This window comes from Syngnathus typhle, linkage group LG13 (genome assembly GCF_033458585.1).
Source record: "Syngnathus typhle isolate RoL2023-S1 ecotype Sweden linkage group LG13, RoL_Styp_1.0, whole genome shotgun sequence".
NCBI classification, from domain to species: domain Eukaryota; kingdom Metazoa; phylum Chordata; class Actinopteri; order Syngnathiformes; family Syngnathidae; genus Syngnathus; species Syngnathus typhle.
The window spans coordinates 3,627,187-3,641,126 of record NC_083750.1 but is presented as its reverse complement, the minus strand read 5'-3'; the positions used below and the strand labels follow the sequence as shown (position 1 = coordinate 3,641,126).

Below are 13,940 nucleotides of genomic sequence, written 5' to 3'. Positions count from 1 at the left end.
CGGCATTTATATAAATAAATAATACATTTATATAAATAAATAAATAAATAAATAAATAATACATTTATAATAAATATATAAATACGATGAAATAAAATGATACGGCTGACATAAAAACAAGTACAAATGACAAAAATAAAACTCACCATTACGTTGAATTAGTGGGAGCACTGAGTTTGTTTCTCAGAAACGAGCCGGTCCCATCTAGACGTAATCGGAGACAATGACACCCAGAGTGATTAAGGTTTGTCTTTTATTGCAGGATGCTTGGTCTCCATGTGTTGAAGCAGTTTTGAAGGCTTCATTGCCTGGTTAGTTAGCCTGTCGCCACATATTAGCTTTGCGGGGTCGACTGGGGAAACATGTCACGTGACCGGGACGAGTGTCTTGACCTGAATTAATTGATCGTCGATAATTTTTATTTTTTTCTGTGCGGCTTGGCGGCCCGGTACCAAGTGACCCACGGACCGGTACCGGTCCGCGCCCCGGTAGTTGGGGACCACTGCTGTAACAGACATGACATTGCACAACTCATCAAGAATAAAAATAAAATGTATATTAAAGCTTCTATAGAATTTCCACCTCTTTGCACACTTTCTTACAGCAGACTACATTTATTCATTTTTTACGAGCTGCAAATGTGTGGTCATCATCTGCATTTAGTAAACCAGCTCAGTGGCCTAGTGGTAGAGTGTCCGCCCTGAGACTGGAAGGTTGTGGGTTCAAACCCCGGCCAGGTCATACCAAAGACTATAGAAAAGGCACCCATTGCCTCCCTGCTTGGCACTCAGCATTAAGGGTTGGAATTGGGGGGTTAGATCACCAAATGATTCCTGAGCGCGGCACCGCTGCTGCTCACTTCTCCCCCAGTGTGATCCCAATCACATGGGGATGGGTTAAATGCAGAGGACAAATTTCACCACACCCAGATGTGTGCGCGACAATCATTGGGACTTTAATCTTATTTTTTCGTTCACACAACGCAGCTGGTTTGAAGCTTTTATTTTATCGTCAATCCCAAAACAAATCTTCTGCCAAACTGAAATGCACACTCCTGGTAACGGCGTTTGGTATGAGGATGCAGCTGTCCATTTTTTTGTGTGCGTCATAACTTGGCTGAAGTTTGAGCCAAAATGCAAGAATGATGACAGCTTGAGATCTTTTGGTCAGTGTCCCAATTTTAAGAGCTGGATGCAAAAAAAAGTGGAACCGCTATGTGTTTGCGTGCAAAGTCACTGACCCAAGCTAGAATGTGGCTTTTGCTGCCAGGACAGAATTACGGAAGGGTTATTTTCATGGTTTGAATATGAATCATCGTAAGCTCATAATGCTTACATAAACTTAAACAATTTTATTTTTAGTTATACTAACTGTTTGGGTCATGGTAGTTTTCTGTAATAGAGCCAGATGTTGCGACCCCTACCTGTAATTGAAACCGTCTGTGAATAATGTTTGATTATCTAGTAGGGACAGGAACTCATTAGGAGAAGCGGTGGTTCTATTTTTGTCTTGCAGACATGTGACAGAACTGGTGCTTTTGTTTAACATGTCTACATGAAGTGTTAGGGAAGGGGAAGTTGCATGGTCTCTGTGGTCTCCAAATATTTTCTATAGATCATTCATCCAGCCAAATGCATACCATAATTTCTTGAATAACACGCATTTGGATATTATGCTCACACATGCATTTTTTTCCCTCTGTGCACGTTAAAAAAAAAAAAAAAGTATTATCCACAGTTTGTTAATTTGGTAGAAATTTGATTTGGTTTTTTTTGTGTACTGTAAAGGTAATGTAATTAATGTTCATCTGATATTCACTTATCAGGATACGCCAGAGGAAGACCAAGAGTCCCGCCAGTCATCCACCAGTCGTCTGTCCAGGTCTCCTTTAAAAGGAGTGAAGAAGGTGAAGATCATGCAATGCAAGGTGACACTATTGGATGGTTCTGACTACACCCTGAATGTGGAGGTGAGTGAGAGCCTTGTCTCCTATACAAAGTAAATGGGAGAAGCTTATCTTACCTATCCTAAACATGCTTAAATGCTTTCCAAACTTGCTTGCCATCACCAGGACATACTCACAGACATTATCCGCCACCTTGTAACCTTGATCATGTTATTACGTTGTACTCGTAACTGGCAGATGAAAATTGTAAACCCGTCATCAAAAACAATTACTTACTGCCATCTTGTGACATTGTTATTACTGTATTCTTCTAAATAATATGTTTTTGTTCCAATATGTTGGCGACATCATTACTTTAAAAACACAAATGATTAAGCATTATAATTCACTGTCTCCATATCGCCGAGTCTGGTTATGTAACAGTGGGATGAAGTGCAAAACGGCATGCTCCGAAATGCATTTTCACAAGATTTGTTTCATTTCACACAAGATATTTTTCCATGATATGGCCTTATTAACATTACGGTAAGATTATTCCAGAATTAGTTAAAATCTTGTAGTGGCCAGGAAAATATTACTAAAACTGGAGCTTGAAAAGCCCTTTTGTTTGTGTGTGAAGGCCATGCCGGTGCAATTAGGGTTAAAAGTGTTGAGCGGTGCTGTCACAGCACCAACAGCATGCTGCATTAGTCTGACAAGACTCCTCTAATACTCTGAGACATCCTGGCGGGATTAAGTCTCCTACCAATTGTCCTTGTGGCTCTTGCATAATCACACAGAAACGCTGCACAGTTCTCAGGAGAGCTATGCACTCAATGTGGTTACAAGTGCGAGTCCTGCTAAGCTAATAGCTCAACTGACAACTATAATATATCAACAAACAAAAAGGGGGGGTTACACGCCTCCACATGTGTGACCCCCCCCAACCCCCTTTTCACTCATTTAACTCGCATAAATTGTCCTGTTTGATGGCGTTGGAAAATTAAACACTGTATGGTGTATACTGATCAGTCAGCTACATGTTTGTTGACTCCTCACAGAAGCGGGTCAAAGGTCAAGTTCTCTTTGACAAAGTCTGCGATCACCTCAATCTGTTAGAGAAGGACTACTTTGGGATTACTTACAGAGATGTGGAGAAACAGAAGGTATTGTGACAATTAATGTCAAGACCGTGTATTGGTTTGCTTACAAAAAGATGACTATTTTTTCTTTCTTGTCTTGACAGAATTGGCTGGATCCTACTAAGGACCTGAAAAAGCAGATCAGGAGTATGTGTCTTTTGACTTAAGATGTTTTTCTAATGACTACACTGCAAATAAGAAGACTGCTCATGTTCCTATCCTGGAGGCAAGCAGACCAAAACTAAAAACTGGCTCAGTGGCATAGTGGTAGAGTGTCCGCCCTGAGACCGGAAGGTTGTGGGTTCAAACCCTGGCCGGGTCATACCAAAGACTATAAAAATGGGACCCATTGCCTCCCTGCTTGGCACTCAGCATTAAGGGTTGGAATTGGGGGGTTAGATCACCAACTGATTCCCGAGCGCGGCACCGCTGCTGCTCACTGCTCCCCTCTCCCCCAGGGGATGGATTAAAATCACACGGGGATGGGTTAAATGCAGAGGACAAATTTCACCACACCCAGGTGTGTGTGTGACGATCATTGGGACTTTAATCTTTAATCTTAATCTTTAATAAAATCTATCCAAACTTCTTTCTTCTTCTCAGCTGGTCCCTGGAACTTTGCTTTTAATGTGAAGTTCTACCCTCCAGACCCCTCCCAACTGACCGAGGATATCACAAGGTCTGTTGGCTTGGTTCTTTTTTTTTTTTTTTTGGTGTTTTCTTTGACAGCTTAAGTTTTTCTAATGTTTTTCTCCCCACTCTTTTAGGTACTACCTGTGCCTGCAGCTCCGAGGTGACGTGGTTTCTGGTCGCCTCCCCTGTTCCTTTGCCACCCACACCGTTCTGGGCTCGTACACTGTGCAGTCGGAGCTGGGCGACTACGATCCCGAGGAGCTGGGCAGCGACTACATCAGCGAGCTACGCTTTGCACCCAACCAGACCAAAGAGCTGGAGGAGAAAGTCATGGAGCTCCACAAGACTTATAAGTAGGTGACAATCAAGTAGTGCCCATTTAAATGAATAATCGCACATCTTCAGAGACTCCATCGTTTTTTTAACCCCGTAAAGGAACATTTTAAGTTATGTTGTATTTGTTAGCATCTTTTATGATGCACTCTGGAAGGCAACACATGTTCCCAGAAATTAGATTTGTGACTTTCCACAAATGGAGGGTAGGGGCCATCTGTTGTGCGTCTGAGCGTCATATTCTTGCTGCATCGCAACGATTTGTGAGTGATTTGATGCGGTTGAGGGTTAGGGTAGCACAGTAGCAGTCGGTATGAGGCTAAAGGCCGTTGTTGCTAAAAATGGAATGCGCTCACAGCTGCTTGGTGGACATTCAGCTGAAAACATCCATAAACGCAACAAGAGGAAATTGATTCGCTTTGGATTTTATGCCATGCAACTGAATTAGGTTTGCTTCCTGTTGAAATTGATTGAATTCTCCAGTGTTCTCTGCTTTCCAGAGTCCTTTTCTTCAATGTTCCTGTTTGTTTGTTGGTGTCATTCAATCAGGGGGATGACTCCGGCTGAAGCGGAAATGCATTTCCTGGAAAATGCAAAGAAGCTGTCCATGTACGGTGTAGATCTCCACCATGCCAAGGTGAGAAGAAGGCTTCAATTCTATTCTTCTGCTTGCTTTGTCATTGTGCACATAGGCGTAGTCCCTGTCTGATAGAAAAGGTGAACTTTGCCTAAGGCTTGTGGCATATTGGGGCCAAGGAACTATGTTGAAGTGAAGGGAGGAGCTTCTATTCAACAAACCAAACAAAAATGCTTCTTTAATCCCAGCTTGTCGCATCTACGGGAAATTGGAAACCTTTTTTTGGGGGGTGGGGTCAATTACAGCTATTGGCTAATTGTGACAACGCTCACTCCCTAACTTACTTTAGAGTTTGATCCTTCATTGTTCTGATGAGGTGGAAAGGGGAGTCGTTTATTTGAGGAAAGTCTTTATCTGTCTTGAGTGAATGATTAATTAAAAGCAACTTGAAACAAATCCATTTGACGCACACTATTAGCAGTCATGGCTGCCACTGTGATGCCTCACTTGCACCACCACTGCCGCACTGCTGACTCATCATTTCACCACATCTCCTTTGGCTTGCCAGAGGCCGAGTTGGCATCTTTAAGATGTCAATCGGCCATGAATCTGTTATCACCCGTCAAGAACAAACATTCGAAAAGTTATTGCATTCGCGTAGTGATATCAGATGATGGTAGTAGATAACGTCCGCTTGATAAGAATGAGCGAGCGTTATTGCTCAAAGTCCAGTCCAGTATTCATTCTCCTGTTGATAAATGCTAAAACGTTATCCAGCATATCAGACCGGCCTCCCTGTTTTGTCTCTTCTCTCACTGAACGCAAAGTTGGTAGGGCGTCTCTATCAAGGCTTGGCTCGTGCGCCGGGTGAGGTAAGCGGCTGCTTATTGTGTGTGCGTGTGTGCGCGTTCCACATGTGCATGTGGTTGAACACACTTTTCAATATCCCAGTAAGACTTCCCGCTTTGGATGGGCTCTCCCCCTAGCAAAATGGCTTCCACCTGAGAGCATAATGTCACCCGCCATTCTTGCTTAAGGCATCCCTCCAGTCCTACTTTAAGGCAGCAGGACCATTTGCTTGATTCCACTCGCCACCTGCCTGCTTCATCCCGATAACAGTCAGTGCTGTCCTATAAACGGTGCTGTATTGGGGTCACTTGATCATCCTCCGGTGTGTTTGTTCCCAGGACTCGGAGGGTGTGGAGATCATGTTAGGAGTGTGTGCCAGTGGTCTCCTCATCTACAGGGACAGGCTGCGCATCAACCGCTTTGCCTGGCCCAAAATCCTCAAGATCTCCTACAAGAGGAACAACTTCTACATCAAAATCCGGCCCGGCGAGGTAAACGTCTAATTTTGTTAATAAGAAACTTTGTGCTTGTTTTAGCCGCTCTGATCATTAGTTTTGGGTCTCAAGTTTGAGCAGTTTGAAAGCACTATTGGCTTCAAGCTTCCCAACCACCGTGCTGCCAAGCGGCTGTGGAAGGTCTGCGTTGAACATCACACCTTCTTCAGGTGAGACTTGCAAGAAAAGTCCTGGATTGATTTCCATTTTTGGTTCATGTATGTTTAATGGACAGGTGTCCAAAATTATTTTATCCGTGTATAGGAGGTAAAACAAAATAATTAACATGTAACATGCACATGTGTCACATTTAACAGGCTTGTGTCCCCCGAGGCGCCCCCAAAGAAGTTCCTCACCCTCGGCTCCAAGTTCCGCTACAGTGGCAGGACGCAGGCGCAAACTCGCAGGGCCAGCTCTCAGATCATTCGACCGGCCCCCTTCTTCGAGCGCTCCGCCAGCAAACGTTACAACATGTCACGCAGCTTGGACGGAGGTAAGGTCCCCCGCATTATTCAATGTCCAGAAACGAGCGCTGGCTCCCGTGCAGATCTCATCAGTCTTTCTGTGTTTTCCAGCGCCCATCGCAGAGAACCACGAGACTCTGATGAGGGACAGCGACAGCGCCGCCAACGCCAGGGGAGACATTATCACCACGGTGACCACCGAAAAGAAGGCGGAGGAAGAGAAGGCGGAGCGGGAGGATGCCCGTGCGGACACGACCGCCGACGCCGGCACCCCGACGCCGGTCAGACAAGAAGCAAAGGTAAACGACCGTTAAGCAGGTGCCCAAAGACAAATACCTTTTTGGAGACTGCGCTCCTTTTATATTCTACAACTTTGAAATCCGTTTTAGTTTTTGAATTTCCTTATGGCTGATGAAAAAAAATCACTTGCTTCTAGTTTAGTCTTTGCTTTTCATCTTTTCTGTGCTTGACTAATTTGCTTTTTCCTCCTGTCCTTCCTTTTAACCCCACACTTTTTCTCATGTGTGCCCATGCGTATTGGCCTCCTTTCTCCATCGGCATTCATACACTTTGCACACGCACGCATCCCGTCCCTCCATTAGCGCTCCCCCTGTGCCTTCACCGCCAGCGCCCTCGGCTCTGAGCTCTCACTCCCTTCATCCCCCGTGTCATCAACAAAAGTGCGGCGGCGGCGCAGGGAAACCGCGCGCAAACGGGCCTCCTCTGTGAGCCCGGTCAAGGACGGCGCCGGCCGCCGCCGCCAGCAGGCCCGCTCAGATCGCCAAGCAGCCCTACTGGCGGAGCGGGCAATGCTCCTGTCGGCCCGCAAGCGGCGGCTGGAACAAACCGGCGGTGCGCGCGGTGGCACGCTCTTCTCCTTCTCCCTGCACCTACCCGACCTGTCGGCTGTCCTGGACGAGGACGGCTACCTCAGCTTCCCCGACCTGTCGGAGATGCGCTTCCTGCCTGAGTGCGCTCAGAACTTTGTGCCCATCAAGTCGCCGTCGCTCATCCCCTGCTTCCTCTTCATCTTCTTCTTTCTGCTGTCCACCTCCTTCTCCGTGCCCTACGCCCTCACCCTCTCCTTCCCCCTGGCGCTGTGCCTCTGCTACCTGGAGCCCAAGGCAGCCTCGCTGACCGCCTGCATAGCCCAGGGCTACCATGACTATGACAGTTCAGAGGAAGAGGAGGTGTGTAAGAGTTGAACCCCTTTAACGCCCATCCCGTCAGGCGCTCTGCTGTTTCGCCAGTCCAGAGCCGACCTGGAGACTTGTCTTGTCCCAGTGTCTGTCCTACTTTCAGAACCTCACACTCACTCATCATCATCATCACCCAGAGAAGTCACCGTTTCATATTTGATTGGCTTGATGAGAGAGATAGTAGACACTCTCGCTAAAGGAGACATATTATGTGTTTTCACATTTGGAAAAAAAAGTATTTAAAGAGTTGTAATTAATATCTGATTGTCAAAATAATCAAGAATTGTCGCACACAGGTTTTTTTTAGCTAAATATAGTCTTGACAAATCAGTGAGTCATTTGTTACCATGACGACCATAGTGACACTGAAGCAAGTGGCCACTATTTGCGGAAAGATGGGAGCTCAAAAGAAAACAAAATCGAGCAAAACTTCTCCATTTACAATGGAATTTGTATCCGCAAGCATGCTAATCTGCGCTAAAACTTCAATCAGCTCGGCTTTTGTCTTGAACCCTCGTGTCTAAAATATCGGATTATATAATTTCATACTTGGATGAGCAGGCACTCCAGAGACTCAACGATTTGTATGCCACAATGAAAAAGTCACTTTTTCCCCATAATATGTCCCCTTTGAGTGTTTACTTTCTAATCCCTGGCTGAATCCCATTTAAACACACAGCTTTGTGCCTAACGGTCTCATTATTCTTTTATCCATGACTCCTTTCAGTCCAGAACGCATGAGAACGCTTCCATGATTCTCAACTCTCTGCATTGCTCCGCATTGAAATGCTAATCCCCTTCCAGTGTAAGTAGGCAGTGCCAAAATATGAGCAAAGGTCTTGGATCTCACGTGATCTGCGTGATGTAATGCAGAGATGTGTCCGATGTGCATGGGGATGAGAGCCTTCTAAATTCAGCCAGCAAAGTGGACTGACTGAAGGTTTGAGCTTCCTCTGAGTCTGTTTTGCTTGCTATTTGTGCAGTTGTAATTTGCTCTTCATTTCATTTTCTTTCTCTGTGATTTTGCGAACCTTCTCTGGAGCGTTCGTCTCGACTCGAAAAACCAACCCGTGCATTTCCATTTTGTTTCCATCTGTCGTTATCTCAAGACTGACGTCCTGAAGTCGTGTATTGTTTCACTGCGTTTTTACAATGTTGGGGTGTTGTTCTGTTTGTATTCCTTTTTTTTGCCGCTCGGAATGCTTTCCGCGGCTTTGGCAAAGCAGACCGACAGCGAACAAACTGACTTTGCCTTCGACGGGGATATTACTGCCACGGAGGTTTGTACGTCGTGGGGGAGGCACGGTGCCATTTTAAAACATGAATATGCCATGTACTGAGATGTAATGTCTCGTTTTATTTACTTTACATTGATGTAAATTTGTGCACGTGAAACTTGTTATACTAAGTATGAGTCGGCACACACAAGTGCAAAGGGCCACACTGAAAGGAGAATAAGATAAAAACGCAGAACATTTTACTTATCAGATGTGCCACTGTGAAAAAAAAACAAAACAAAACATGGTATCCATCTTACTAGAAAAAAAAAACTTGATGAGAACTAGCCAGAATCAGAAACTTTTTTCTTCTCCGGTGTGGCCTTATGATTTCACTACCTTAGCAGTTGGCACTTTTTTTTTTTTTCTTCTACATAAAGCGTGACTGATCTTCCTCTTTATCTACCACCCTTCTTGCTACGTATTTCCACATGCCACATTTCTCCGCTGGCCTTTCATCCCCCCCCCTTCTTGTCACCACCACTTCACCTCCTTTTTACTCGTGTCACTATTTCGCATCGCTGTCAGTCGGATGCGGACGACGACTCTGAGATGCCCACTCAGGTACGTCGCGTCACGCTTCACTGCCTGCTGCCAATGTCCAAGCCTGATTTAGTTGTTTTTTTCCCTACCACCATTTTGTCTTCTTCCGTCCAAGTCAGCCTAGTTGACGCGTCTTGTTCGGAAAATGGAAGCCGGGCTTTTCCGTCCTCGATTGCTTTGTTGAAGTTCTCAGAATCTGAACTCGCCCCTGTTTTTCTCCCCTGCAGCGTAGTGTCATAAGACGAGTAAAAGGGGAAAACGTTTTTGTCAAGCACAGTAATCTGATGCTGGAGGTTGGTAAGAAAATCTAAATAATCCTAACAGTACTGATAGAGCATTGTTGTGTCCAGTGTGTCGGGTTTCTTCGAGCAGCTTGAGTTGCTTCTTTGAGTATTCAGAGATGAAACTTAAAAAACAGGATTTGGGAGTTTTGTGCCGGTGCTTTGTAACTTACCGCTTGTCTTAATTATTGCTTCAGGTAGTATTTTGAACTCACGCAACATCGAAAGCTCTAAGATGAAGACGTGCGATTTTGAAATGAGTAGTGATTTTTTTTCTCACCCTCATTAAAAGGTCAGAGATTGAAATGCCCCAAATTGATTATATGGTTGACTTTAACTTGTATGACAGTTGCTACTAATTATATTCTACCTCAGAGGCTTGCCTGCATCTCATGAGACGCCTACAAAGCATGTAAACAATAAGTTTCATTTTAAATCCCTTTTTATTTTTGGGGAGGGGTATATTTCCATCCCTATTTTTGTTAATGTTTTACATTTGCAAGATGACTTTGCATACTTGAAGCATGACAAAGCGTCAACCCTCTTATCATGGTCACCTGGCCACTCGCTATAGGACACAGAGCCCCCCGCTGAGATGGTCAAGCACCAGACCAACATCAGCGAGCTGAAGCGCTCCTTCCTGGAGACGGACGCCGGCGTCCCAGGCCTCACTGAATGGGAGCGGAGGCTCTCCTCGTCCCCGGCGCGCTCGCCCAGATCTGACGAGCCGCCAATGATAGAACCTCTGGAACAGGAACAGCAGGATGTAAGCACAGGTTGATTAATGACGTGTGTTTAAAGTATCAATAAGAGTGGAGCATTATATTTTATGTGGGTGCACATGAGAATATGATGATGAGAAAGAATTTGAGTGCTGCGCATTATATCCAACGAGTCTTTTGCCATTAGCAGCTTGATCACATTATTTCTCCATGGTTGGCATTGATTTCTTCTTGTGGTCACTGTGACACTATTTCTGGGCTACTTCCTGATCACTGACACCAGATGAATTTTTAAGATGTTTATTTTTGTCTCACTTTTTTTATTCCCTCTGCAGGAAGAAGATGAAAAGCCCGCCGGAGATGAGACAAAGGCAGAACCTCAAGTGACCGAGGTGAGGTTTTCCCCCTTGTTTTTCTTTTTTCTTTTCATAATTCTGTTTGCACATGTGTATTTTTGCATTGTGTTTCTGCATAGCTGCCACTGTCCTTCCTTCTCTTTGGCTTTGTTCTTGCTTCATTTTCTTGTGAATTTAATAGCGTCGCTGCATGCTGGGTAATGAAAACTCAACATGGTAGGAGAGAGTGAGGCTTTAAATCAGACAAAAGTAAATGTAATTTGATCCTTGTTCCTTGATGCAATTTGATTCAAGTGGGTCTTTAAAAGTCTTTATCTTGCGAATACCATTTCCAATAAGACAAGTGTCTCCCCAGGCGGCAGAATATCTGCTGAAATGCCCTGCGGATAGTTCCCTAGCAGACGGAACGCCCCCGCAGGAGATTAGCCCGTCGGCCACTATGGACGATGACGTTTTTGCAGCGGAGGAGAAAACCCCCGACTCCCGGGACCAGTTGTCCGAAATGTCCGTGGATAGGCTGAGCCCGGGTTCCGTCAGAGAGGAAGTGTCCCAAGCCATCACCGACAAAAGAGGCATGCTCATCATATTGAAGGAGGCCGAGGTGGAAGCGGAAGGGAAAGACGATGTGGGAAAGCTCCTCTTGAGTAAGATGGAGGCGCTGGTGGAGGACGCGTCTCCAGTCAAAGGCTCGCCCAAGAAGGCCATGGCCTCGTGGGTGTCGGAGGTGGCGAGAGCTGAGGAGTCTGAGGACTTCAGAGTGCTGACGGAGGAGATGCCCAAGACCTTTGAGCAGTCAAAGCCCGACGTGGCTCAGATTACGCACTCGGAGGCCGCGCCCTTAGCAGTGGTAACTGTATAAAAAGTATTCCCTCATTAACCCCCCCCCCCCGACAGCGGCCTAACAATAAGAGTGTCATCCGGTGCTGTGCATGGCTAACTCGCTATGCTGTCCCTTAACAGCCAGTTTACTTTCACGCCGCCGCTCCTTCTTTTGCCTGTTTTTGGACCGCTCGTGTTTATTTTGGGTTAATGGCTAAAAACGCCTGCACTTGCCTTACTTACCAGCTGCTCCCATAGCTGATAAGGAAAGCAAGTGGATGGGGAACACTTTTGCCACGCTGCATTTCATTGTCGTAATTTCAGTAAAAAGAAAATACTTTTCAAGAAATAATTTTTATTCTAGGAAATAAAAAGTTTATTTTCCTGTGGTGAAATTAAAATCGTGTTCACAAAATACTTTTTGTCACGCACTTTACAAATTTGCACCTCTTTTATTGGAAAATTGTATTGTCTGTATTCTTACTCATAAAAATACCTTTGGTATATTGCAACTTTTAACACATAAATCAGGATTTTTTTCATCATAATTATATCTTTTTTTAGTTTGGAAGCTAAACCACCTTGATTTGCATTACTTAGCAGCTACTCTCACAACGGATAAAGGAAAAGAAACAGCTGGGCACTCAAGTGAGACGCGCTTTCGCTGTGCTGCAACATTTTACTCAATGGCGCCACCTGGCCCGCAGCCACCGCTGCGTCTTTTCTCCCCACCTCATCCAAGTCCCCCTCCTACTGAAAACATTGTATGGCTCTACCTGCTAAGCGACAACAGAGCAACCAAAGCTTAGTTCCGGTATTCCATACAATCCACCAGATATTTCCCCTCCTTTCTTTCTCTCTCTTGCTCCCCTTTTGCTCTGATATCCCGTCTCACTGTCCTGTCTGTCTCGTCCTTTCCTCAAATCCTCGGTCTTGTCCTTGCAAGTCGACTCTCGGATGGATTTCTCCTTCTGTGACTTCTGAAAAGGTGACCACACTTTGCTGGTCGGTCACAAGCTGACTTTGTTGATGTGTTGGTTTTGCCCAAGGTGTTGTAGTGCAAACGCCTCTCATCTCCCACACAGGTGATGTGTGATGGAAATAGAAATGATGATACAATTCATATATTTTTCTTATTTTCTTCTTTCTAAAAAATGTCTTTCCATAAAATACAACTTGACTTAAAACCAACAATTTTTTCACGTTATGTCGTATTTATTCAGACATCTTTCAATGTGTTCCTAATGTGTCACTAATTTCCTTTGTGACTCAATAATTTCACTCATTTTCATTCACAGGCATCAGCTGACCTGGAGCAGAAGAAACATGTTGCCATGGAGATGGAGGCAGCGCCGGAAGACCGTACAGTGAGTATCCACACCAAAGCCAGCTAAATACAATTTAGCTAAATCAGAATAAAATACCGTCAGTGTAAATCCAGACTAAGATGAATGCAGTAGTAGAAAGACAGGGCCACTTCGGATGGTGATGTTTTCTTTATTGTCCGGCAGCGTATGGAAGTGGACGCGGTCTGCGCCAAAGAGATGCCCGTGGTTCATACAGAGACCAAGACTATCACGTACGAGTCTGCTGCGGTGCGTGCCAATAGCAAACTTGTGTCGTCAAATGCCGCCTTCAAACTTGGCCCGGGTCGAGTCTCTAAATTTGTCCCGCATTTTGTCAACAGAACGACATGAACGGCGACACAGACCCCGGCGTGTTGCTAAGCGCCCAAACCATCACCTCGGAAACCACCAGCACTACCACCACCACACACATCACCAAGGTCAGAGTTCATCGTTGACACTCGCCATGGAACAAACTGACTCACTTCTGTGAAATGGGCTTTTTGTAAAACAATTTTTTGTTCCTTCTAATCTGTCAGACTGTGAAAGGAGGCATTTCAGAGACGAGAATCGAGAAAAGGATTGTCATCACGGGAGACTCCGAAATCGACCACGATGAGGTATTTTCCTTTGAAGCGCTAATTTTTCTTTGGATTTTGAATTAAAACGTCTTCGATCCTTCTCAGGTGCGCAACTGAGCCACTTACAATCAAAGGGGCAAAGCATGCAGCCTCAAAATGAATGGAATTGTTTGCTTTTGATTTGAAAATCTGGATAACAGTGACTCCCTATACCCCCCCCCCCCCATTCTCTGCCTCCCGTCTTGGTGACCCCCTTCTGGCGCTGCACCTGTGCACATGTAGGCTCTGGCTCAGGCCATAAAGGAGGCCAAAGAGCAGCATCCTGACATGTCAGTGACCAAAGTAGTGGTACATAAAGAAACAGAGATCACGCCAGAGGAGGGGGAGGACTGACCCAGGTAAGCCAGCCAGTCCAGTCCTGCTCCCCGCTTCTGGCATG

General features: G+C 45.3%; 1 protein-coding gene across 13 annotated transcripts in view; it reads left to right on the top strand.

The window, feature by feature from the left end:
* LOC133165727 (band 4.1-like protein 3) overlaps window positions 1-13,940 on the top strand; it is a 30,145-nt gene that overhangs the window by 13,605 nt on the left and 2,600 nt on the right. For 8 of the 13 annotated variants that reach the window (XR_009717653.1, XM_061295576.1, XM_061295572.1 and 5 more), the window contains exons 3-23: window positions 1,826-1,969; window positions 2,947-3,051; window positions 3,132-3,174; window positions 3,631-3,706; window positions 3,795-4,013; window positions 4,543-4,630; window positions 5,398-5,442; window positions 5,758-5,910; window positions 5,986-6,083; window positions 6,231-6,406; window positions 6,489-6,676; window positions 9,624-9,689; window positions 10,252-10,443; window positions 10,735-10,791; window positions 11,111-11,602; window positions 12,521-12,562; window positions 12,873-12,941; window positions 13,086-13,169; window positions 13,262-13,360; window positions 13,460-13,540; window positions 13,784-13,899. Coding sequence is in view for 12 of the 13 variants with exons in the window: in XM_061295576.1 (XP_061151560.1) it covers window positions 1,826-1,969; window positions 2,947-3,051; window positions 3,132-3,174; window positions 3,631-3,706; window positions 3,795-4,013; window positions 4,543-4,630; window positions 5,398-5,442; window positions 5,758-5,910; window positions 5,986-6,083; window positions 6,231-6,406; window positions 6,489-6,676; window positions 9,624-9,689; window positions 10,252-10,443; window positions 10,735-10,791; window positions 11,111-11,602; window positions 12,521-12,562; window positions 12,873-12,941; window positions 13,086-13,169; window positions 13,262-13,360; window positions 13,460-13,540; window positions 13,784-13,894 (2,628 nt within the window). In the remaining variant the exon portion in view is untranslated. Of the gene's footprint in view, window positions 1-1,825; window positions 1,970-2,946; window positions 3,052-3,131; window positions 3,175-3,630; window positions 3,707-3,794; window positions 4,014-4,542; window positions 4,631-5,397; window positions 5,443-5,757; window positions 5,911-5,985; window positions 6,084-6,230; window positions 6,407-6,488; window positions 6,677-6,979; window positions 7,568-8,802; window positions 8,857-9,381; window positions 9,418-9,623; window positions 9,690-10,251; window positions 10,444-10,734; window positions 10,792-11,110; window positions 11,603-12,520; window positions 12,563-12,872; window positions 12,942-13,085; window positions 13,170-13,261; window positions 13,361-13,459; window positions 13,541-13,783; window positions 13,900-13,940 lie in introns of all 13 variants that reach the window. The other 5 variants (XM_061295583.1, XM_061295580.1, XM_061295581.1 and 2 more) reach the window with 5 other exon arrangements.